Source organism: Rhinoderma darwinii, chromosome 6 (assembly GCF_050947455.1).
Source record: "Rhinoderma darwinii isolate aRhiDar2 chromosome 6, aRhiDar2.hap1, whole genome shotgun sequence".
Lineage (NCBI taxonomy): Eukaryota > Metazoa > Chordata > Amphibia > Anura > Rhinodermatidae > Rhinoderma > Rhinoderma darwinii.
Window position 1 is genome coordinate 44,837,050 of NC_134692.1, and position 25,070 is coordinate 44,862,119.

At 47.5% G+C, this 25,070-nt stretch overlaps 1 protein-coding gene across 1 annotated transcript in view; it reads right to left on the bottom strand.

Annotated features, from left to right (window-relative positions):
- Window positions 1-25,070, bottom strand: part of LOC142656291 (uncharacterized) — a 61,101-nt gene that overhangs the window by 26,415 nt on the left and 9,616 nt on the right. The window contains exons 2-4 of the mRNA XM_075831187.1: window positions 11,406-11,569; window positions 11,093-11,306; window positions 10,399-10,499 (exon numbers count right to left, since the gene is read on the bottom strand). Of these exons, the coding sequence (XP_075687302.1) occupies window positions 10,399-10,499; window positions 11,093-11,306; window positions 11,406-11,569 (479 nt within the window). The remainder of the gene's footprint in view (window positions 1-10,398; window positions 10,500-11,092; window positions 11,307-11,405; window positions 11,570-25,070) is intronic.

Here is a 25,070-nt window from a genome sequence, read left to right on the forward strand (position 1 = left end):
CATTTGGAGCAATGCTCTGTACCGTTGATGCAGGGATTATCGTACGATTTGGTTCTAGGTCTTCCCTGGTTGCAGTTGCATAATCCTACGTTTGACTGGAATACTGGGGAGCTAACCAAATGGGGTAATGAATGTTGTACGTCATGTTTTTCTGTTAATTCTATTTCTCCCCCTAAGGAGGCGAATACGCTACCCGAGTTTGTTCAGGACTTCGCTGATGTTTTCTCTAGGGAGGCCTCCGAAGTGTTACCTCCTCATAGAGAATACGATTGCGCTATCGAATTGGTACCAGGGGCTAAGCTTCCTAAGGGTAGGATATTTAATCTTTCTTGTCCCGAACGTGAAGCTATGAGAGTGTATATCCAGGAATCCCTGGCCAAGGGTTACATTCGTCCCTCTTCTTCTCCGGTAGGTGCTGGCTTCTTCTTCGTGGGGAAGAAGGATGGTGGTCTTAGGCCATGCATTGACTACCGTAGCCTGAATAAGGTCACGGTAAGGAACCAGTATCCCCTTCCTTTGATTCCTGATCTCTTTAATCAGGTTCAGGGGGCCCAATGGTTTTCTAAATTGGATCTACGGGGGGCGTATAACCTTATTCGCATCAAAGAGGGGGATGAGTGGAAGACTGCGTTTAACACGCCCGAAGGCCATTTCGAATACCTCGTCATGCCCTTTGGGTTGTGTAATGCCCCTGCGGTCTTCCAGAATTTCATAAATGAGATTTTGAGAAATTACCTGGGGATTTTTCTGGTAGTGTACCTTGATGACATACTGGTGTTTTCCAAGGACTGGTCCTCCCACATTGAGCATGTCAGGAAGGTGCTCCAGGTCCTTCGGGAAAATAAACTGTTTGCCAAAACCGAAAAATGTGTGTTTGGGGTACAGGAGATTCCATTTTTGGGTCAAATCCTCACTCCTCATGAATTTCGCATGGACCCCGCCAAGGTTCAGGCTGTGGCGGAATGGGTCCAACCTGCCTCCCTGAAGGCGTTACAGTGTTTTTTGGGGTTCGCTAATTATTACAGGAGATTTATTGCTAACTTCTCAGTCATCGCTAAGCCCCTTACGGACCTCACTCGCAAAGGTGCTGATCTCCTCCACTGGCCTCCTGAGGCTGTCCAGGCTTTTGAGGTCCTTAAGAAGTGCTTTGTCTCGGCCCCGGTGCTGGTTCAGCCCAACCAAATGGAGCCATTTATCGTGGAAGTTGACGCATCTGAGGTGGGAGTGGGGGCTGTCTTGTCCCAGGGTACCAGGTCCCTCACCCATCTCCGCCCCTGTGCCTACTTCTCCAGGAAGTTTTCGCCAACTGAAAGTAACTATGATATTGGCAACCGCGAACTCTTAGCCATTAAATGGGCATTTGAAGAGTGGCGCCACTTCCTGGAGGGGGCTAGGCACCAGGTAACGGTCCTTACCGACCACAAGAATCTGGTTTTCCTAGAATCTGCCCGGAGGCTAAACCCGAGACAAGCTCGATGGGCGTTATTTTTTACCAGATTCAATTTTTTGGTTACCTATAGGGCTGGGTCTAAAAATATTAAGGCTGATGCACTGTCGCGTAGCTTCATGGCCAGCCCTCCTTCGGAGGAAGATCCTGCTTGTATTTTGCCTCCAGGTATAATCATTTCCTCGATCGATTCTGATTTAGTCTCTGATATTGCTGCTGATCAAGGTGCAGCTCCCGGGAACCTTCCTGAGAACAAGCTGTTTGTTCCCCTGCAATTCCGGCTAAGGGTACTTAGGGAAAATCATGACTCCGCACTATCTGGCCATCCAGGCACCCTGGGTACCAAACACCTCATTACCAGAAATTATTGGTGGCCTGGGTTGCCTAAAGACGTTAAGGCCTACGTCGCCGCTTGTGAGGTTTGTGCTAGGTCCAAGACTCCCAGGTCCCGACCAGCGGGCTTACTGCATTCGTTGCCCATTCCCCAGAGACCTTGGACACATATCTCCATGGATTTTATCACCGATTTGCCTCCATCCCAAGGCAAGTCGGTGGTGTGGGTGGTGGTGGACCGCTTCAGTAAGATGTGCCACTTTGTGCCCCTCAAGAAACTACCCAACGCCAAAACGTTGGCTACCTTGTTTGTCAAACACATCCTGCGTCTCCATGGGGTCCCTGTCAATATTGTTTCGGACAGAGGGGTACAATTTGTTTCATTGTTTTGGAGAGCCTTCTGTATGAAGTTGGGGATTGATCTGTCCTTCTCCTCTGCCTTCCATCCTGAAACCAATGGCCAAACGGAGAGGACTAATCAATCTCTAGAACAATACTTAAGGTGTTTTGTCTCTGACTGTCAATTTGATTGGGTCTCTTTCATTCCCCTCGCCGAATTTTCCCTTAATAACCGGGTCAGTAACTCGTCAGGGGTCTCTCCTTTTTTTTGTAATTTTGGGTTTAATCCACGGTTCTCCTCCGTTTCACCTGGTAGTTCCAACAATCCCGAGGTAGAGGTCGTTCATCGGGAACTGTGCACAGTCTGGGCCCAGGTTCAGAAAAACTTAGAGGTGTCCCAGAGCGTACAAAAAACTCAGGCTGATAAAAAACGTTCTGCTAACCCCCTGTTTATGGTGGGGATCTGGTGTGGTTGTCGTCTAGGAACTTGCGTCTCAAGGTTCTGTCCAAGAAGTTTGCGCCCCGGTTTATTGGGCCGTATAAGGTCATTGAGGTCCTCAATCCTGTCTCCTTCCGGCTGGAGTTACCCCCGTCTTTTCGGATACACGACGTGTTTCATGCCTCCCTCCTCAAACGCTGCTCCCCGTCCTTGGCTCCCTCGAGGAGACCTCCTGTTCCCATCCTCACCCCGGAGGGGGTGGAATTCGAGGTGGCCAGGATTGTGGACAGCAAGATGGTCCAAGGCTCCCTCCAGTACCGGGTCCATTGGAGAGGATACGGGCCCGAGGAGAGGACTTGGGTACCCGCCCGGGATGTTCACGCTGGGGTATTGGTCAGGAGGTTCCACCTGCGTTTCCCCAGTAAGCCAGGTCCACTTAGAAAGGGTCCGGTGGCCCCTCATAAAAGGGGGGGGTACTGTAAAGGATCTGCCAGGCACAGCTTCGGGGTTAACTCCCAGAACTAATCAGTCAGCACCTGAGAATACATCCCTGAGACTGACTCCTGCTTCCACCATTCAGGCTGGCAGGCTTAGGAGTGGGAGAGCCTATCGTAACCTGGCCAGACTCAGCTAGCTCCCGCCCTCGGTCTATTTAAGCCTGCACTTCCTGTCCGTCGGTGCTTGTTATTGCTTGTGTTTCCCTCCTTGTGGTTTCCTGGCCCAGCTACAGCTCCTGCTATTTTTGATCCTGCTCCATACAGACCCTGGCTTACCGACTACTCTTCTGCTTTTCGTTTTGTACCTCGCACACTCCTGGCTTGACTCGGCTCGTTCACCACTCTGGTTGCTCACGGTGTTGCCGTGGGCAACGGCCCCTTTTCCTTGCTTGTGTTCCTTTGTATGTTTGTCGTGTTTGTCGTGCACTTACTGAGCGCAGGGACCACCGCCCAGTTGTACCCCGTCGCCTAGGGCGGGTCGTTGCAAGTAGGCAGGGTCAGAGTGGCGGGTAGATTAGGGCTCACTTGTCCGTCTCCCTACCCCCTGCCATTACAGTTCAAGTGTCATCTGCCACGTCAAGTGCCATCTGCCACGTCAAGTGTCATCTGCCACGTCAAGTGCCATCCGCCACGTCAAGTGTCATCTGCCACGTCAAGTGCCATCTGCCACGTCAAGTGCCATCTGCCACGTCAAGTGTCATCTGCCACGTCAAGTGCCATCTGCCATGTCAAGTGCCATCTGCCACGTCAAGTGTCATCTGCCACGACAAGTGCCATCTGCCACGTCAAGTACCATCGGCTCATCGGATACTGCCCGCCACGTCTGGCGCCACTATCCGCACCTGTCTCCATCCCTGCTGAGGCCACAGTCACCGCTCGGACTATTACAGGTACCTAAATATTACTGTCTGCTATCTACTTTCACATAGACTGTGACCTGGTCAGCTGCCTCCCCGCTACGGCGGAGCGGCCTAGTGGGTCCACAAACCCAGTGCCCGTGACAGAAAATAAGTCTTTCATTTAAAAAAACACATCAACCTTCACATACTGTATGTTCTTAATGAAGTTGTTTTGAACTAAAATTACATGGCATTTTGAGTATCTTTATATATACTTTGCTTACTGATACTGATTTGGCATTACATGATATTTTCTGGTTTTCTTCCCTATTCATGACTAAAGTTCAGAATCTGTAAAGGATTTACCAGACACAGCTTCTGTGTCGACACCCGTGATTAATCAGTCTGCATCTGCTCCTAGGTCTGATAGAGTGACTCGATCTGCTACCACTCAGGCTGCCAGGCTGAGGAGTGGGAGAACCTATCACAGCCTGGCCAGACGGAGCTAGGTCCCGCCCTCGGTCTATTTATGCCTTAGTTTCCTGCTTTTCCTTTGCCTGTGATTCTGTCTGGTTTCCTGGCTCTGCTGTTCCTGCTTGTACTATTGACCTCTGCTTCAATTTGACCCTGGCTTTACTACTACTCTCCTGCTCTGCATTTGGTACCTCGTACACTCCTGGTTTGACTCGGCTCATTCACTGCTCTTGTTGCTCACGGTGTTGCCGTGGGCAACTGCCCCATTTCCCTTAGCTTCTGTGTACCCTCGTCTGTTTGTCTGTCGTGCACTTATTGAGCGTAGGGACCGTCGCCCAGTTGTACTCCGTCGCCTAGGACAGGCCGTGCAAGTAGGCAGGGACTGAGTGGCGGGTAAACTAGGGCTCACTTGTCTATCTCTCTACCCCGTCATTACATAATCACAGGCCCATATATCTTTTCTACCCTGGTTCCTACACTACTATGGACCCCCTTGAGGCCCTGGCTCAGCAAATGCAGGGTCTCTCCCTACATGTCCAAGCCCTGGCTCCGAGGTACAACCAGCGTGATGCTACCCAGGTAGTTCCCTCCACCTCACCTATTGAACCCCACCTCAAGTTGCCTGACCGGTTCTCAGGGGACCGGAAGACTTTTTTCTCCTTTCAGGAGAGTTGTAGGCTCTATTTCCGTCTAAGGCCCCACTTCTCAGGTTCTGAGAGCCAGCAAGTGGGTATAATTATGTCCCGGCTCCAAGACGGCCCCCAAGAATGGGCCTTCTCTTTGGCTCCTGACACCCCTGAGCTTTCCTCTGTTGACCTTTTTTTTCTGCTCTCGGGCTCATCTATAACGAGACTGACAAGACTGCCCAGACTTGCCAAGAGTCAGCTGGTGACCTTACATCAGGGTAAGAGACCCGTTGAGGAGTACTGTTCTGACTTTAGGAAGTGGTGTGTAGCTTCTCAGTGGAATGACCCTGCATTGAGGTGCTAGTTTAGATTGGGTCTGTCGAACGCCCTGAAAGACCTGTTAGTTAGCTATCCCTCTTCTGACTCTCTAGATCAGGTTATGACTTTAGCGGTACGTCTGGACCGACGTCTCAGGGAATGACGACTTGAACGTTTTTGTGTCTTCTCCTCTGGCTTCCCTATGATGGCTCCCGAGGCTCCGTTGCTTTGTTCTTCCACGAAAAACTCGGATGAACCAATGCAACTCGGGGCCTCCGTGTCTCCCCAACAACGTAGAGAGCTCCGCAGGAAGAATTGACTCTGCTTCTACTGTGGGGATGACAAGCATCAAGTGAACGACTGTCCTAGGCGTAAGAATCCTCCAGCCGGAAAACTTCCGCGCCTAAGTGACCATCGGGGAGGTCGCTTGGGCGCACAGGTATTTCCCGTAAATATGAAACCTAATAAGATCTTGCTTCCCTTTCAGGTCTCTTTTGAGGGTAGGTCTGCCACCGGCAGTGCCTTCGTGGATTCAGGGTCTTCTGCTAATATTATGTCTGTGGAATTTGCTATGTCTCTAGCTATGCCATTGATTGATTTGCCTAAACCTGTCCCGGTAGTGGGTATCGACTCCACTCCACTTGCTAATGGTTATTTTACACAGCATACCCCTGTTTTTGAACTCATTGTTGGCTCCATTCATTTGGAGCAGTGCTCTGTACTGGTGATGCAGGGATTATCGTCCGATTTGGTTTTAGGCCTTCCCTGGTTGCAGATGCATAATCCCACATTTAACTGGAATACTGGGGATCTTACCAAATGGGGTAATGAATGCATGACGTCCTGTTTTTCTGTTAATTTTATTTCTCTCCCTGAGGAGGTAAACACTCTACCTGAGTTTATTCAGTAATTCGCTGATGTTTTTTCTAAAAAGGCCTCCGAAGTGTTACCTCCTCATAGAGAATACGATTGCGCAATCGATTTGGTACCAGGAGCTAAACTCCCTAAGGGTAGGATTTTTAATCTCTCTTGTCCTGAACGTGAGGCCATGAGAGAATATATCCAGGAAAGCCTGGCCAAGGGTTACATTCGCCCCTCTACTTCTCCGGTAGGTGCTGGCTTCTTCTTCGTAGGGAAGAAGGATGGTGGTCTTAGGCCGTGCATCGATTACCGAAACTTGAGTAAGGAACCAGTATCCCCTTCCTTTGATTCCTGATCTCTTCAATCAGGTTCAGGGGGTCCAATGGTTCTCTAAGTTTGATCTTCGGGGGGCTTATAACCTTATCCGAATTAGAGAAGGGGATGACTGGAAGACTGCGTTTAACACGCCCGAAAGTCATTTCGAATACCTCGTCATGCCCTTTGGGTCGTGTAATGCTCCCGCGGTCTTCCAGAATTTCATAAATGAGATTTTAAGAGACTACCTGGGGGTATTTCTTGTAGTGTACCTTGATGACATACTTGTGTTTTCCAAGGACTGGTCCTCCCACATTGAGCATGTCAGGAAGGTGCTCCAGGCCTTTTGGGAAAACAAACTCTTTGCTAAATCTGAAAATGTGTGTTTGGGGTGCAGGAGATACCATTTTTGGGTCAAGTCCTCACTCCTATTGAATTCCGCATCGACCCTGCCAACGTTCATGCTGTGGCTGAATGGGTCCAACCTGCCTCCCTGAAGGTGTTACAGTGCTTCCTGGGGTTTGCTAATTATTATAGGAGATTTATTGCTAACTTCTCGGTCATCGCTAAGCCTCTTACGGATCTTACTCGCAAGGGTGCTGATCTCCTCCACTGGCCTCTTGAGGCGGTCCAGGCTTTTGAGATCCTTAAGAAGTGCTTTATCTCTGCCCCAGTGCTGATTCAGCCTAACCAAATGGAGCCATTCATCATGGAAGTTGACGCCTCCGAGGTGGGAGTGGGTGCTGTCTTGTCCCAGGGTACCAGGTCCCTCACCCATCTCCGTCCCTGTGCCTACTTCTCCAGGAAGTTCTCGCCCACTGAGAGTAACTATGACGTGGGCAACCGCAAATTCTTGGCCATCAAATGGGCATTTGAAGAATGGCGCCACTTTTTTGAGGGGGCTAGGCACCAGGTACCGACCACAAGAATCTGGTTTTCCTAGAATCTGCCCGGAGGCTAAACCCGAGACAAGCTCGATGGGCGTTGTTTTTTTTTACTAGATTCAACTTTGTGGTCACCTATAGGGCTGGGTCTAAAAATATTAAAGCTGATGCACTGTCGTGTAGCTTCATGACCAGCCCTGCTTCGGAGCAAGATCCTGCTTGTGTTTTGCCCCCAGGTATAATCATATCCTTTGTTGATTCTGACTTAGTCTCCGAAATTGCGGCTGATCAAGGTTCAGCTCCCGGGAACCTTCCTGAGAACAAGCTGTTTGTTCCCCTGCAATTACGGCTAAGGGTACTCAGGGAAAATCATGACTCTGCACTATCTGGCCACCCAGGCATCCTGGGTACCAAGCACCTCATTGCTAGAAACTATTGGTGGCCTGGGTTGCCTAAAGACGTTAAGGCCTATGTCGCCGCTTGTGAAATTTGTGCTAGGTCCAAGACTCCCAGGTCCCGACCAGCGGGTTTACTATGTTCTTTAGAAATGGTCATACTATATACCATATAGCGATAAGGAAATGTATAATCCTAGTACAGATTCCCCCAGGAGATCAGAAGTCTAGAATGATCAACTGGGTAGACGTAGAAACCTCATATAACCCATATGTGGGAGTGCAGAGGCAAATCTGTATCAAAAAATGAGCACTTAATTACCTGGGGTGGACATGATGAAAAGAAGACCTAATCCGGGGAACACCTCGACGCGCGTTTCGCTTCCTGACGAAGGAAGCGAAACGCGCGTCGAGGTGTTCCCCGGATTAGGTCTTCTTTTCATCATGTCCACCCCAGGTAATTAAGTGCTCATTTTTTGATACAGATTTGCCTCTGCACTCCCACATATGGGTTATATGAGGTTTCTACGTCTACCCAGTTGATCATTCTAGACTTCTGATCTCCTGGGGGAATCTGTACTAGGATTATACATTTCCTTATCGCTATATGGTATATAGTATGACCATTTCTATGGGATACGGTGGACATTCCTATCCGGGGTGTTTTTAAATTATCTGTATTTTAATTGTTTGTATTTTGTGGGTAATGTTCTCCCTATTGGGACAATAAAGATATATTTTGGTACTCTTGCTGTTTATTTGAGATTAATTAAGCATCAGGTATATTTTTGGATCATTGATTATTGATAATTATATCTGGTGGTATGATAGGTGCTTAAGATACATTTTTGTTGATTACTATGTTCTTTGCCCAGTCCCCAGAGACCTTGGACCCATATCTCCATGGAATTTATCACCGATCTGCCTCCATCTCAAGGCAAGTCGGTTGTGTGGGTTGTAGTAGACCACTTCAGTGAGATGTGCCACTTTGTGCCCCTCAAGAAACTACCCCATGCCAAGACGTTAGCTACCTTGTTTGTCAAACACATCCTGCGTCTCCATGGGGTTCCTGTCAATATTGTTTCTGACAGAGGGGTACAATTTGTTTCATGGTTTTGGAGAGCCTTCTGTAAAAAGTTGGAGATTGATCTGTCCTTCTCCTCTGCCTTCCATCCTAAAACTAATGGCCAAACTGAGAGGACTAATCAGTCTCTAGAACAATATTTAAGGTGTTTTATCTCCGACTGTCAATATGATTGGGTCTCCTTCATTCCCCTCGTCGAATTTTCCCTTAATAACCGGGTCAGTAACTCGTCAGGGGTCTCCCCCTTTTTCTGTACTTTTGGGTTTAATCCTCGGTTCTCCTCCGTGTCACCTGGTGGTTCCAACAATTCCGAGGTAAATGTAGTTCATCGGGAACTGTGCACAGTCTGGGCCCAGGTTCAGAAGAACCTAGAGGTGTCCCAGAGCATACAAAAGACTCAGGCAGATAGAAGACGTTCTGCTAACCCCTTGTTTGTGGTCGGGGATTTGGTGTGGCTGGTTTGCGTCTTAAATTTCCGTCCCAAAAATTTGCTCCCCGGTATATAGGGCCGTACAAGGTCATTGAGGTCCTTAACCCTGTCTCCTTCCGGCTGGAGTTAACCCGTCTTTTCGAATACACGACGTGTTTCATGCCTCCCTCCTCAAATGCTGCTCCCCGTCATTGGCTACCTCGAGGAAACCTCCGGTCCCTGTTCTCACCCCTGAAGGGGTAGAATTCGAGGTGGCCAAGATTGTGGATAGCCGGATGCTCCAAGGCTCCCTCCAGTACCTGGTCCATTGGAGAGGATACGGGCCTGAGGAGAGGACTTGGGTAACCGCCCGGGATGTTCACGCTGGGGTATTGCTCAGGAGGTTCCATCTTCGGTTCCCCAATAAGCCAGGTCCACCTAGAAAGGGTCCAGTGGCCCCTCATAAAATGGGGGGGTACTGTAAAGGATTTACCAGACACAGCTTCTGTGTCGACGCCATGATTAATCAGTCTGCATCTGCTCCTAGGTCTGCTCCTGATAGAGTGACTCGATCTGCTACGACTCAGGCTGCCAGGCTGAGGAGTGGGAGAACCTATCACAGCCTGGCCAGACGGAGCTAGGTCCCCCCCTCGGTCTATTTATGCCTTCGTTTCCCGCTTTTCCTTTGCCTGTGATTCTGTCTGGTTTCCTGGCTCTGCTGTTCCTGCTTGTACTATTGACCACTGCTTCAATTTGACCCTGGCTTTACTACTACTCTCCTGCTCTGCGTTTGGTATCTCGTACACTCCTGGTTTGACTCAGCTCATTCACTACTCTTGTTGCTCACGGTGTTGCCGTGGGCAACTGCCCGATTTCCCTTAGCCTCTGTGTACCCTTGTCTGTTTGTCTGTCGTGCACTTATTGAGAGTAGGGACCGTCGCTCAGTTGTATGCCGTCGCCTAGGACGGGCCGTGCAAGTAGGCAGGGACTGAGTGGCGTGTAGATTAGGGCTCACCTGTCTGTCTCCCTACCCCGTCATTACAGAATCCTTCTGTTTTTCTTGTTGCATGAGAACAATGTATTATAAGAGTTCAGATGGTATTTCCAAGAACAGAATATTGTTGAAGTAAAAACTTACCATTCCTTGTCCTTTAGCGCCGAAGCCTCATATATATTTTGGTACTGAGTAAGTATGCGCTCTTTGCTTAGATCACAATACAGGAACAAAGTATCCCATAGCTGCAAAATTAAATATAATAAAAAAACAAATGAAACTAATGATCAATTATGTTATTTATCAGGTTCATACTGGACCACCATCCTTTAGTGGGCTAAGGCCCTGACATATTAATGGGCCCTAATACAATATGTTACCAAAGCTCATTTGGAGCCAATCACTAGACACTAGAGTCTATTTCTTATGAGTTGATTCACATACAACCTATTAGACCTTATTGATGACATATCCCACATGTCAATGATTAAAACAAAGATTGCAATTAAAAGTGGACATGCACATGTTCTTTATAGATAAAGTGTCCTCCCTCAGAATAATTTTGTTATATTGGGTCCAATAAACCTCTGACCAGTTTGCCTATATTTGAATACATCAAAAACAATGCCACTGTTCGTTGGTTTCACCTAAATTACGAATAGAACATTGACATTCTTAGACAGTAGTTCACAAAGTAAAGGAACAAATATAAACTAGATGTAAACTAGAAGTAAAATATATCAAGGAACAACGAATTATAACACCAGAATTCTAGTAAACAAAATGAAAGGTTTATAAATTCTGTTTACATTACATAAAATTATTATCTGAGTGTTACCTCTTTCATTAATGCGGTCAGATCACCTGACAATTCCTTGTATTCAATCTCAGTGCCTGGATAGAAAGCATGTACAGCCAAGCAACCATTTGTCTTCAGCACTCGAGCTGCCTCATTGACAAACTGGTCTACTGTGAACCAATGAGCAGCCAGACCAGCATTTACCAGGTCCACAGAAGCATCTTTCAGGGGTAACTTCTCAGCCGGGGCGACCCTATATACAGAAGAGAGATAATTGCCAGTGTAACTGATGCCATCTAGTCATCTCATTATATCAGCAGAATTGATACAGTAAATCCAGTGTAATACTCACATGTATGACACATTGTGTGCTGAATTATATTGTTTAGCCACATGTATTTGGGAATCACTGATATCTGTTCCCAGGACCTTCTTGAAGTGAGGAGCTAGAGGCAACGTGTAACGTCCAGTCCCACAGCCAACATCCACCGCCAATTCAAGAGGCTGCCCATTTGTCTAGAGGGAAGGTCAGAATACATTTAGTAAAGCCAAAATTTTCCACATACAGTATGTTTAGTATATGGGTAGCTATAAATATCACGTGCATACAACAACATTTGATTTATTTTTCGTTACCACTTTGTACCTTCGCTTGTAATATTATGGCACATTTATAAAAAATTATATTTTTGCATACATGAACATAATTTATATAAACATCGGGATCCATTATGGGAAACATTTGCCAACAAAGGACACAACATCATAAGACACCAGCTAGATTTGTACAAAAAGCTATATATTTAATAAAAAATTGAAACATGAATTAAAGGGAATGTGTCGCAAATTAAACCTTTTTTTTTAAGTGTCGTTACTTATTTCTATTATATTTTTTACGTTTTTTGCTGTATTTTTTTTTTTTTTCCGTATGGTGGAAAGTATTAAAAATTAAATAATAATTTGACATGTTTTCCAATGTTGGCCACCAAGGAAGCACTTCCCAGAATTACAGCAAGGTGAATAAGGCAAAGCAACCTGACTCACAGCTGCTGTAAATGTGGGAGGGAACCTCACCCCCCTCTCACAAGCCAGGTAAAGGTGTCTTCAAATTGCTAAGCAGTGTCCGGCAGCCATATTGGTTGTGATTCTGCAGCTGGAAGAAGTTATAGGACACACCAAAAGGCTAAGTGTATGTTCACACGCTTACTAAACAAAGGGAAAACAGTTCCTGATTTTCAGCCATTTTTTAATCAAACTCGCGTTTTTTAACGGACTTTTTTGGAGCTGTTTTTCTATAAAGTCAATGAAAAACGTCTCCAAAAACGTCCCAAGAGGTGATGTGCACTTCATTTTGGTCGGGCGTCTTTTTACGTGCCGTTTTTGGAAAACTACCACGTAAAAAACGCCTTGTCGGAACAGTACGCCGTATTTCCCATTGAAACCAATGGGCAGATGCTTGTAGGCGTTCTGCTTCCGATTTTTCAGCTGAAAACATTGTGTGTGAACATACCCTTAGGGTATGTGCACACACTAACTGCATTTACGTCTGAAATGACGGAGCTGTTTTCAGGAGAAAACAGCTCCGTCATTTTAGACGTAATTGCTCGTACTCGCGTTTTGCGAGGCGTCAATTACGGCCGTAATTTGGAGCTGTTCTTCATTGAATTCAATGAAAAATGGCTCAAATTATGTCCCAAGAAGTGTCCTGCACTTCTTTGACGACGCTGTTATTTTACGCGCCGTCTTTTGACAGCGACGCGTAAAATTACAGGTCGTCGGCACAGTACATCAGCAAACCCATTCAAATGAATGGGCAGATGTTTGCTGACATATTGGAGCCGTCTTTTCAGGCGTAAATCGAGGCGTAAAACGCCTCGTTTACGCCTGAAAATAGGTCGTGTGAACCCAGCCTTAGAATGATGAAAGTGAAGTGAATGACTTTTCAGTTGACCGGTTCACACGCCGTGTATTTGACATGTTTTTTTTTTGCACATTTTACGTGCAAAAAAACACATAAAAAAATGCTTGATTACATTTGATTTTGCATGTTTGGGGGATGTGTGTGTGTGTGTGGGGGTGCTCGCCGCTGACTCTTCAAAACAGCTGATAAGCGGCTATGAAGTATCAGTGGCGCCCGTGCACACACACACACACACACGGGAAAAGTCTTAAAGGGGTCGTCCAGGAAAACATGGCGCCGCACCTGTCCTCAGGTCGTGTGTGGTATTACAGCTCTGTCCTATTCACTTCAATGGAGGTGAACTGAAATACCAGACACAACCTGAGGACAGGTGCGGCGCTGTGTCTCCAATCCGGACACCCCTTCTGTCCTGAGATGACCCGACGGGGGAGGCGGGTGTCAGAGCCACCCACCGCCATCATTGCAGACAGAACCACACTACGGCATGAGGGCAGGGCTTGTCCTGAGTGTACTGTCTGTTGTTATGGACAGATTTATAGTCACATGAACCCCGTCTGATGAACCGGTAACCTAGGTCCGATCACATGACAGAGGGGGATCACCAAAAACCCTGTGCACCCTCAGCCCGTCCATCCAGCCCTTTCCTGGTTATATCTGTGTCTGGGAAAGCTGGGTGACCACCATTACCCCTCATACTGGAGTGTTTAGGGATGTGACTAATGAACCTCTCACACTCCAGTGGGAGGGGTAATGGTGGTCACCCAGCTTTCCCAGACCCCTGAACGGTAAATCTCTCTAGTTGTGCTGAGACTGTTTGGGGATGTGACTAATGAACCTCTCAGTCTCAGCACAACTAGAGAGATTTATCGTTCAGGGGTCTGGGAAAGCTGGTTGACCACCATTACTCCTACTGGAGTGTGTTTGGGGATGTGACTAATGAACCTCTCACAATCCAGTAGGAGGGGTAATGGTGGTCACCCAGCTTTCCCAGACCCCTGAACGGTAAATCTCTCTAGTTGTGCTGAGACTGTTTGGGAATGTGACTAATGAACCTCTCAGTCTCAGCACAACTAGAGAGATTTATCATTCAGGGGTCTGGGAAAGCTGGGTGACCACCATTACCCCTCCTAGTGGAGTGTGTTTGGGGATGTGACTAATGAACCTCTCACACTCCAGTGGGAGGGGTAATGGTGGTCACCCAGCTTTCCCAGACCCCTGAACGGTAAATCTCTAGTTGTGCTGAGACTGTTTGGGGATGTGACTAATGAACCTCTCAGTCTCAGCACAACTAGAGAGATTTATCGTTCAGGGGTCTGGGAAAGCTGGGTGACCACCATTACCCCTCCTAGTGGAGTGTGTTTGGGGATGTGACTAATGAACCTCTCACACTCCAGTAGGAGGGGTAATGGTGGTCACCCAGCTTTCCCAGACCCCTGAACGATAAATCTCTCTAATTGTGCTGAGACTGAGAGGTTCATTAGTCACATCCCCAAACAGTCTCAGCACAACTAGAGATTTATCGTTCAGGGCTTTCCCAGTACAGTTTCATCATGTGTCCTTGATACAAGGGGGGGGGGGGGGCGTCGGGGGGCCGTTTGGGGGGGGTCCCGTCAGGGGTCACGAGAGCGGGGGTCTGTGAGATAGAGAGTGGGACATGCAGAGACACACATCTTACCTGCAGTGCAGCTGGTCTTCAAGATGGCGCCTGCTCTCTCCCTGCACACAGCTGCTCTGCTCTGTGTGACTCTGACCTGCGTCTGTGCAGTACAGAGCCATAGAGCAAAGTCAATGGAACGGCTCCTGTTCATTGACTCCTATGCACTGTAGCTGCCGTATTTCATCTCTGTATGTGTCGTTAATCGACACATACAGAGATGAAAAACAAAATGGCAGCCCCCATAGTGAAGTAAAAGTTAGAAAAAAGAAAAAAGTAAAACACAAACACACACATAAATAAAAGATTTTATAATAAAACACTAAATGCAAATTTATATCAAAATATTTTTTTTCGTGACACTGGTCCTTTAATATATGAAATTGTGAATGCAAGTGGAAAACTGAGATATGGAGAAGTCTTTTGTGGGGTGAACACATTGGAGAGGTGATTAAGTGCATGGAGGGTATCAAGTGGTCACTGGGGATTTACTTTTCCCTGAACAATAAAATAATGGCTCTACAGACTCAGAAAAATATACTTTTGGGCTTATGCCCATGGTTATATTATAGAACCTCTGTAAAATATAGTGGCTGTAAAAATGCACACAGAGCAGTCTAAAAAAAACAAAAACAAATTATAGCTTGATACACAAGATATCTATAAGACTATGGCCCCTATAGCTAAACTACTGGATAGAATTAGATACATTGTCTCAGTAGTCAGTATCAAACATGATAAGCTTAGATGCATGGCCCCAGCAGACAGTATCACACATGATAGACTTAGAAACAGGACCCCCTACAGTATGTATCCTTGTACTTACCCTCAGGGGCAAATTTGGCACGTTTGGGTCCCCAATCAAAGTTATGTCTGGTGGCTCTAAGAGTGATAGTGCCACACACACACAATGCCCCATTGTGGGGCACAGACCCCCTATAGATAGTGACACACGGCTCCCCATATAGATAGCGCCACAGCCCAGTATAGATAGTTCCACACACCCTCATGTAGATAGTACCCCCCCAAAAAACAAAAAAATATACTCCCCTAGCCCTGTTCCTTCGATGAACAAAGCTACAAGGTCTCACAGCCTCCTCAGCCTATGATACGCTGAGACAATACCCTTGCGTAGGCCATCGCAATGCAGTAATGTCACCACACCGGCCTGCGCAGGGATCCTGTCCCAGCTTCTTATAGGCCTGAGAATTAACATGGCCTGTAGTTGTGAATGGTTGAGCAGGGATTAGCTCCCTTCCCCGCAATAATATTTATTTGTATCTGCGTTGTATTAGTTTGCAAATTTCAACAAGCATCCCATTAATTAGCTGCAGGCTTAGTAGTAGGCTGTATTACTGGATATTTCTCAGCTAGCTTCAAGCATTGTAGACATAATTGTAGCGTCCGCGGCCGCAAACCGCAGACTCTTCTCATCCTGCCGATGCCTTCCTTCCCGGAGAAGCCAACACATGCGGCCATCCTGGCCTGCAGTGACCACTAGGGTCCTTAAAGGGCCAGCGCGCACACATGTTTAGAATTGTCTAATCACCCTGGACTATAAGAAGGGCCCTGCCCCTCCACTCATTGCCTGAGCGTTGTTGTTTTTACCCGTGTTAGTCTTGCAAATGGTCCCTTAGTGTTATCCTGTTCCCAGTTTTCCCGTACCTTCTACCTGTATCCTGTATCCCGTGCTACCGTTACTCCTGTGCCTTAGAAGTTGGAGTCGTGTTGTGCCTCTGGTCACGCCTGCTGTGTTACACCACGCCTGGTGTCATCTGCCACGCTTTGCATCATCTGCCGTCTGAAGTTTCATCTGTGCCTAGCCACTGCGGCTGTCTGGACTATTCAGCTACCCTTGTGCTGGACTTTGTATTATTGGGTACTCTGTCGTTTGGCCAGCTTCCTCCCCGCTGCGGCGGTGCAGCCTAGTGGGTCCACATACCAACAGATCATGACAGTACGCTCAGGCCATGGACCCCGGTGGTCAACCCAAGACCGTGACGACATCACAAGTCATGCTCTTGGATATACTAGTCTGCCAATTACGACAGGACCAACTCCTCCAGGCGGTGAACATTATTGCACATCTGCTGGATATGCAAGATGCAGTTTCCCCCGACACCAGCTCCTATTGCCTCTGCTGTACCTCCTGGCAGTACTGACTCCACGACTACACCTCCTGGCAGTGCTGACCCCCGATTTTCTCTGCCACTACCTCATCGCTATGATGGAGACGCGAGGACCTGCAGGGGATTTCTTAACCAGTGCCAGATCCACTTCAGCCTACATGCCAGAGCATTTTCTACTGACGGCGCAAGGGTCACTTTCATCGTCTCTCTCCTTATGGGCAAGGCCCTAGCATGGGTGAATCCCATCTGGGAACATCAGGGATCTGAGACCCGGGGCTTCCAGTGTTTCCTACAGATTTTTCGCATTGGTGTTTGAGGAACCTGGACGAGTCTCCTCAGCAGCTGTATCTCCTCTGTCCCTTCGCCAGGGGGACACCTCTGTCGGCAAGTACGTCCTTCAGTGCCGCACCCTGGCAGCAGAGCTTTCCTAGAACAACTGTCCTAGACCTTGGGGGCTACATTCTGGCAGGGACTGTCTTTTAAGATTATAGACGAGCTCGCCGTCCTTAATCTGCCACCTACCCTGGATGACCTCATACTTTTAGCCACCCGGATTGACATGAGGATACAGGAGCGATCTCAAGAGGCTCTCCGGAAGGCAAGATTCCCACCAGAGGAGTCTATGCAGGTGGACCTGTTTAAACCGTCTGTCCAGGAGAGACACCACTTCAGGACTTTGTCTGTATTGCGGCCTCGGAGGCCATATTGTGCGTTGGTGTCTGCAGAGGTTGTGCGTTGGTGTCTGCAGAGGCAAGCGAAACTCCCGTGCCTAGGATTGGTTGTAGAGACAGCGCTATGTGGAACGGCGCTAGGAGAAAGTTCTCTTCGAGACTGTCCATTCCTGTGACCATAGTATCTGGTGAAAATATGCACCAGGTCTCTGCATATCTGGACTCTGGGTCCGCAGAAAACTTAATCCGGAAAAACCTAGTGGACCTTCTTCAGTTGCCCACAGTCCCCCTGGGGACATCTTTGGCTGTTGCCTTGGTGAATGGACTGCCTCTGCCCGACCCAATCGTAGCTGAGACCAAACCTCTGAAATTCCAAGTTGGAGTCCTTCATTCTGGGCTAATCTCATATTTCGTTCTGCCGGGTCTGCCTTGGCTTCGACTACATGCCCCAGTTCTGGACTGGAATTCCAGAGAGGTTCTCCAATGGTTTCTCAAGTGTCGCAATCGCTGTTTGTCGCAGATCCATCCGGTCCAGTCTCCTTTGCCTCAGTCATTGGCAGGATTGCCTCCTCAGTACTTTCAATTTGCGGATGTCTTCAGCAAGAAGGAGGCTGAGATGCTCTCTCCACACCAAAATTATGACTGCCCCATTGAACTGGTTCCAGATGCGTCCCCTCCTCGTGGCCGTGTACACCCTTTCTCCTTGCCAGAGACTCAGTCCATGTCAATTTACAACAAGTAGAATCTGGAGAGGGGTTTCATACGGAAGTCTTCCTCCCCGGCCAAGGCCGGGTTCTTCTTTGTCAAGAAAAAAGACGGATCTCTTCGGCCTTGCATTGACTACCGTGGTCTCAATCAAGTCATGGTCAAAAACAAATATCTGTTACCCCTAACCTCCGAACTATTTGACTGCATACGAGGAGCCAAGATCTTTTCTAAACTGGACTTGCATGGGGCTTACAACTTGATTCTAATCCGTCAAGGTGATGTGTGAAAGACGGCGTTTAACACTCGAGACAGGCACTACAAATAACAGGCGATGCCCATCAGTCTGTGTAACGCTCCCGCGGTCTTCCATGAATTCGTCAATGACATCTTCCGAGACCTCTATGTCTGTGTTGTGTGACATTTTTTATTTTTGTTTTCTCCAGATCCGACGACTCATCAGAGACATGTCCGTCAAGTTCTGCTGCGACTAAGGGAGAATCGCATGTATGCGAAGCTGGAGAAGTGTATGTTTGAGAAAAATTATCTCCCTTTCCTGGGCTACATCATCTCGGATCAAGGCCTCAAGATGGACACTGAGAAGGTAAAGGCCATCCTGGAATGGCCACGTCCTAAGATTGACACCAAAAAAGTAGGAGAAGGAACCTTCTATCTGGTGGATTGGAGGGGATTTTTTCCAGAGGAGAGGTCCTGGGAGCCAGTGGAGAACCTCAATGCTCCTACCCTCATTAAGAAGTTCCTCTCTCGCTCTGATCCCAAGAGGAGGGGGCGTAAGAGGGGGGATACTGTAACGTCTGCGGCCATAGACCGCAGACTCCTCTCATGCTGCTGACGCCTTCCTTCTCAGAGATGCCAGCACATGCGGCCGTCCTGGCCTGCAGTGACCACTAGGGTGCGCACGCGAGCTCAGTCCTGGCCTTAAAAGGCCAGTGTGCACACATGTTTAGAATTGTCTAATCACCCTGGACTATTAGAAGGGCCCTGCCCCTTCACTCATTGTCTGAGCATTGTTGTGTTTACCCGTGTTAGTCTTGCAAATGGTCCCTTAGTGTTATCCTGTTCCCAGTGTTCCCGTACCTGCTACCTGTATCCTGTGCTACCATTGTTCTTGTGCCTTAGAAGTTGGAGTCGTGTTGTGCCTCTTGTCATGCCTGCTGTGTTACACCACGCCTGGTGTCATCTGTCACTCTTTGCATCATCTGCCGTCTGAAGTTCCATCTGTGCCTAGCCACTGCGACTGTCTGGACTATTCAGGTACCCTTGTGCTGGACTTTGGATTATTGGGTATTCTGCCGTTTGGCCAGCTGCCTCCCAGCTACGGCGTGTAAATATATGTAATTCGATGTAAATACAGAGTGATAGATGAAATTATTCTAGTATGTTATGCGAATAATATATATATATATATATATATATATATATATATATATATATATATATATATATATATATATATATAATGAAAGAAATCCCACAGCACTCCGATGGTTCCAAAAAGTATGTGATTTATTCAGTCAACAGCTGCAACGTTTCCGTCCTGCTATAGGACCTTTTTCAAGCATGAAAAAGGTCCTATAGCAGGACGGAAACGTTGCAGCTGTTGACTGAATAAATCACATACTTTTTGGAGCCATCAGAGTGCTGTGGGATTTCTTTCGTTTATGTCTTATAATCCACGGATCTGGATTACCTGCTTGCACCCATTACCGTGTTGGAATCTGTCACAGAGTGCTGCTTATCTCTACCTATATATATATATATATATATATATATATATATATATATATATATATATATATATATATATATATATATATATATATATATATATATATATATATATATATCTTGCCAAGTAATTCTTTATTGAATAGAATATTACTAATGTTTAAGTATTTGCCATGTTGAACCCTTTTCCCTTACTTTAGAGTTCATATTTTGTCAAGATAATCTTACCTATATCCTATTTAATACACAATGTGCTTTCGCCCACAATCTTGTAGCGTATCTGTGGAGAGGTAAAGGATCAGCACGCCTTGTGTATTCTTTTTTATTGAAATAGCCAGCGGATAAAAAAAGTATTCTTTTTTTATTGAAATAGTCAGAGGATAAAAAGAGGCAAAGTGGACAAATTATATAAGGCGTCCGTTCCCTCTAGCGGGGACAGTCATTTTATTTAATTTGACCACTTTGCCTGTTTTTACCCCAACACTTATATTCCACAAGGAGTACTGATCCTTTTCCTCTTGAAAATTGTGCCTGGGGCGTTGAGATCGCGCTTTGTTTTGTGCACCTGGGGAGGTGAGCTAACATTCCCACTTCTATTTGCTGTTATCTGTTGTTGTTGTCTGCACCCAGTCTGTGGCGGGCCTAAAAGCTTCTTGCCTATTATGAATGGTGTTGTTTGATCCGCATGCACCTGTCAAGTGCCTATACCCTTGGTGTGCTAGTATCGTGGTATCCCGGTCCATTGGGCTAGCCTCTACAATCACCGGGATTAACTAAAGAGGTAGTTACCTGGAAGCCTCCCCGCAGCAAAGTCCAGATCCCCGTACGGGGTTACAGGTTGAAGACCGGGGAGGCTACTTAGATAATGCACTTAGAGGTTACCCTAAGCCAAACCAGTGGAGCAGCCCACTAGGTCCACAACCCGCTGGCCATAACAGTTTCCTCAGGCCATGAACCCAGTTGGCAATCCCATACCTACGGTACAGGCATTCTGATGTCATCAGGGACCTCAGCGATCGTCAAGAAAAAATGCTATAGTTTATGAATATTTTTGCTGCACAACAAATGGTTAATCCACCTCTAGAATCTCCCATCCCACAGGCTGCGGCTTCTATAATTCCTCCACCTACTCCTACAGGGATATATGAGCCGCTACCACCCCATTATGATGGGGACATTAGACCTGCCATGGGTTCATCAACCAGTGCCAGATTTATTTTCGGCTGCATGCCCACCACTTCTGCACTGACCAGTCTAAAATTGCATTTATGTTCTCTCTTGTTGGGCCAAGCATTGGCATTGGCCAATCCCATATGGGAGCGTGAGGGACCCGAGATCTCAGGTTTGCACGTTTTCCTAGAGACATTCAGGACTGCCTTTGAAGTGCCTGGTTGAACCTCGTCGGCCGCCATCCTAAATATCCAACAGGGCAGTTATACAGTGGGTTAATACGCAGTTCAGTTCCGGGCCCTTGCAGCAGAGTTGGCCTGGAACAATGAGGCTCTGGTCGCAAACCTTCTGGCAGGGGTTGGCTGACCGAATAAAGGATGACTGCCGTGAATTACCTTCCTTTCTGGATGCACTCATCTCTCTGGAGAATTGACATATGATTCAGAGGCATAAGTACAATCTCTTAATATATTGTGGGGAAAAAGGCCGCTTTGTTCGCAACTGCCCGGTGAAGTCGGGAATCTCCAACACCTACAGTTGGTAGGAGGAACAACCCTAGGTGGAGAGAAACTCTCTCCAAAGTTGACTATGCTTAAGACTATGAAGTTATGCTGCGATAACACTTCTGCCACCGTCCAAGCTTATTTAGACTCTGGTGTTGCAGAAAACTTTATTCATCAGGACGTGACACGTCTTAACCTGCCGTTTGTTAGTCTGTTGAAACCCCTGGCAGTGGCTTCCATAAATGGCCAATGCCCTCATGACCCCATTCTATTGGAAACACAGCCTGTGGCTCTGCAGATAGCAGTGCTTTACGCGGAGTGGATCTCCTTCTATATATTGCCAGTCTCCATTAACCCCTTGCATCTGGGCCCACCCTGGCTACGGAAACATTCCAAGTCCTTGATTGGAGCTTTGGGCCTAGTTCTTCAGGGAGGGTCAAGCTGCATAACGTACCTGGCATGGGTTGAGCATGCCTCTACACCACCTGTGCCACAGAACCGATCTGGCCTGCCTTCTTGCTATTCGGACTATGCAAATGTCTTCAGCAAAAAGGTAAAGATGTTACCGCCACATCAACCCTACCACTGGAGCCAAGATCTTCACCAAATTAGATATGCGCGGAACATACAACCTAATCCGCATCCGTGAGGGTGATGAGTGGAAGACGTCCTTTAATACTCGTAATGGTCACTACGAGTATCTAGTTATGCCGTTCAGAATCTGTTATGCTCCTGCCGTATTTCAAGAATTTGTGTAATAACGGGGGTGGGGAGACAGAAAAGTGAGCTCTAATCTACCCACCACTCAGTCCCTGCCTACTTGCAACGACCCGCCCTAGGCAACAGGGTACAACTGGGCGACGGTCCCTACGCTCAATTAGTGCACAACAGACAAACAGACAAGGGTACACAGAGCTAGGGGGAGAAAGGGGCAGTTGCCCACGGCAAAACCGTGAGCAACAAGAGAAGTGAACAAGCCGAGTCAAACCAGGAGAGTACGAGGTGCCAAACGCAGAGCAGAAGAGTAGTAAACAAGCCGAGTCAAACCAGGAGTGTACGAGGTACCAAACGCAGAGCAGGAGAGTAGTCAACAAGCCGGGGTCAATATGAAACAAGGACAATGGTACAAGAAGCTGCAGCAGGGCCAGGAAACCAAACGAGAAGAATCACAAGCAAAGGAGGAACAGGAAAGGCAGGTATAAATAGACAGAGGGCGGGAGATAGCTCCGTCTGGCCAGGCTGTGCACAGTTCTCGATGAACGACCTCTACCTCGGGATTGTTGGTACAACCAGGTGAAACGGAAGAGAACCGTGGATTAAACCCAGAATTACAGAAAAAGGGGGAGACCCCTGACGAGTTACTGACCCGGTTATTAAGGGAAAATTCGGTGAGGGGAATGAATGAGACCCAATCATATTGACAGTCAGAGATAAAACACCTTAAATATTGTTCTAGAGATTGATTAGTCCTCTCAGTTTGGCCATTAGTTTCAGGATGGAAGGCAGAGGAGAAGGACAGATCAATCTCCAACTTTTTACAGAAGGCTCTCCTAAACAATGAAACAAATTGTACCCCTCTATCAGAAACAATATTGACAGGGACCCCATGGAGACGCAGGATGTGTTTGACAAACAAGGTAGCTAACGTCTTAGCATTGGGTAGTTTTTTGAGGGGTACAAAGTGGCACATCTTACTGAAGCGGTCTACTACAACCCACACCACCGACCTGCCTCGAGACGGAGGCAAATCGGTGACAAAATCCATGGAGATATGGGTCCAAGGTCTCTGGGAACTGGGCAAAGAACATAGTAAGCCCGCTGGTCGGGACCTGGGAGTCTTGGACCTAGCACAAACTTCACAAGCGGCGATGTAGGCCTTAACGTCTTTAGGCAACCCAGGTCACCAATAGTTTCTGGCAATGAGGTGCTTGGTACCCAGGATGCCTGCATGGCCAGATAGTGCAGAGTCATGATTTTCCCTAAGTACCCTTAGCCGGAATTGCAGGGGAACAAACAGCTTGTTCTCAGGAAGGCTCCCGGGAGCTGAACCTTGATCAGCCGCAATTTCAGAGACTAAATCAGAATCAATAGCGGAAATGATTATACCTGGAGGCAAAATACAAGCAGGATCTTCCTCCGAATGAGGGCTGGCCATGAAGCTACGTGACAGTGCATCAGCCTTAACATTTTTAGACCCAGCCCTATAGGTAACCACAAAGTTGAATCTGGTAAAAAATAACGCCCAACGAGCTTGTCTCTGGTTTAGCCTCCGGGCAGATTCTAGGAAAACCAGATTCTTGTGGTCGGTAAGGACCGTTACCTGGTGCCTAGCCCCCTCCAGGATGTGGCGCCACTCTTAAAATGCCCATTTAATGGCTAAGAGTTCGCGGTTGCCAATATCATAGTTACTCTCAGTGGGCGAAAACTTCCTGGAGAAGTAGGCACAGGGACGGAGATGGATGAGGGACCTGGTACCCTGGGACAAGACAGCCCCCACGCCCACCTCAGATGCGTCAACCTCCACGATAAATGGCTGAACCAGCACCGGGGCCGAGATAAAGCACTTCTTAAGGACCTCAAAAGCCTGGACAGCCTCAGGAGGCCAGTGGAGGAGATCAGCACCTTTGCGAGTGAGATCCGTAAGAGGCTTAGCGATGACCGAGAAGTTAGCAATAAACCTCCTGTAATAATTAGCGAACCCCAGGAAGCACTGTAATGCCTTCAGGGAGGCAGGTTGGACCCATTCCGCCACAGCCTGGACCTTGGCGGGGTCCATGCGGAATTCATGAGGAGTGAGGATTTGGCCCAAAAATGGTATCTCCTGCACCCCAAACACACATTTTTCGGTCTTAGCAAACAGTATGTTTTCTCGAAGGACCTGGAGCACCTTCCTGACATGCTCAATGTGGGAGGACCAGTCCTTGGAAAACATAAGTATGTCATCAAGGTACACTACAAGAAATAACCCCAGGTAGTCTCTTAAAATCTCATTTATGAAATTCTGGAAGACCGCGGGAGCATTACACAACCCAAAGGGCATGACGAGGTATTCGAAATGACCTTCGGGCGTGTTAAACGCAGTCTTCCACTCATCACCCTCTTTGATGCGGATATGGTTATACGCCCCCCGTAGATCAAACTTAGAGAACCATTGGGCCCCCTGAACCTGATAAAAGAGATCAGGAATCAGAGGAAGGGGATACTGGTTCCTTACAGTGACCTTATTCAAGCTTCGGTAGTCAATGCATGGCCTAAGACCACCATCCTTCTTCCCTACGAAGAAGAAGCCAGCACCTACCGGAGAAGTAGAGGGGCGAATGTAACCCTTGGCCAGGCATTCCTGGATATACTCTCTCATGGCTTCACGTTCGGGACAAGAGAGATTAAATATCCTACCCTTAGGGAGCTTAGCTCCTGGTACCAAATTGATTGCGCAATCATATTCTCTATGAGGAGGTAACACTTCGGAGGCCTCCTTAGAGAAAACATCGGCGAAGTCCTGAACAAACTCAGGT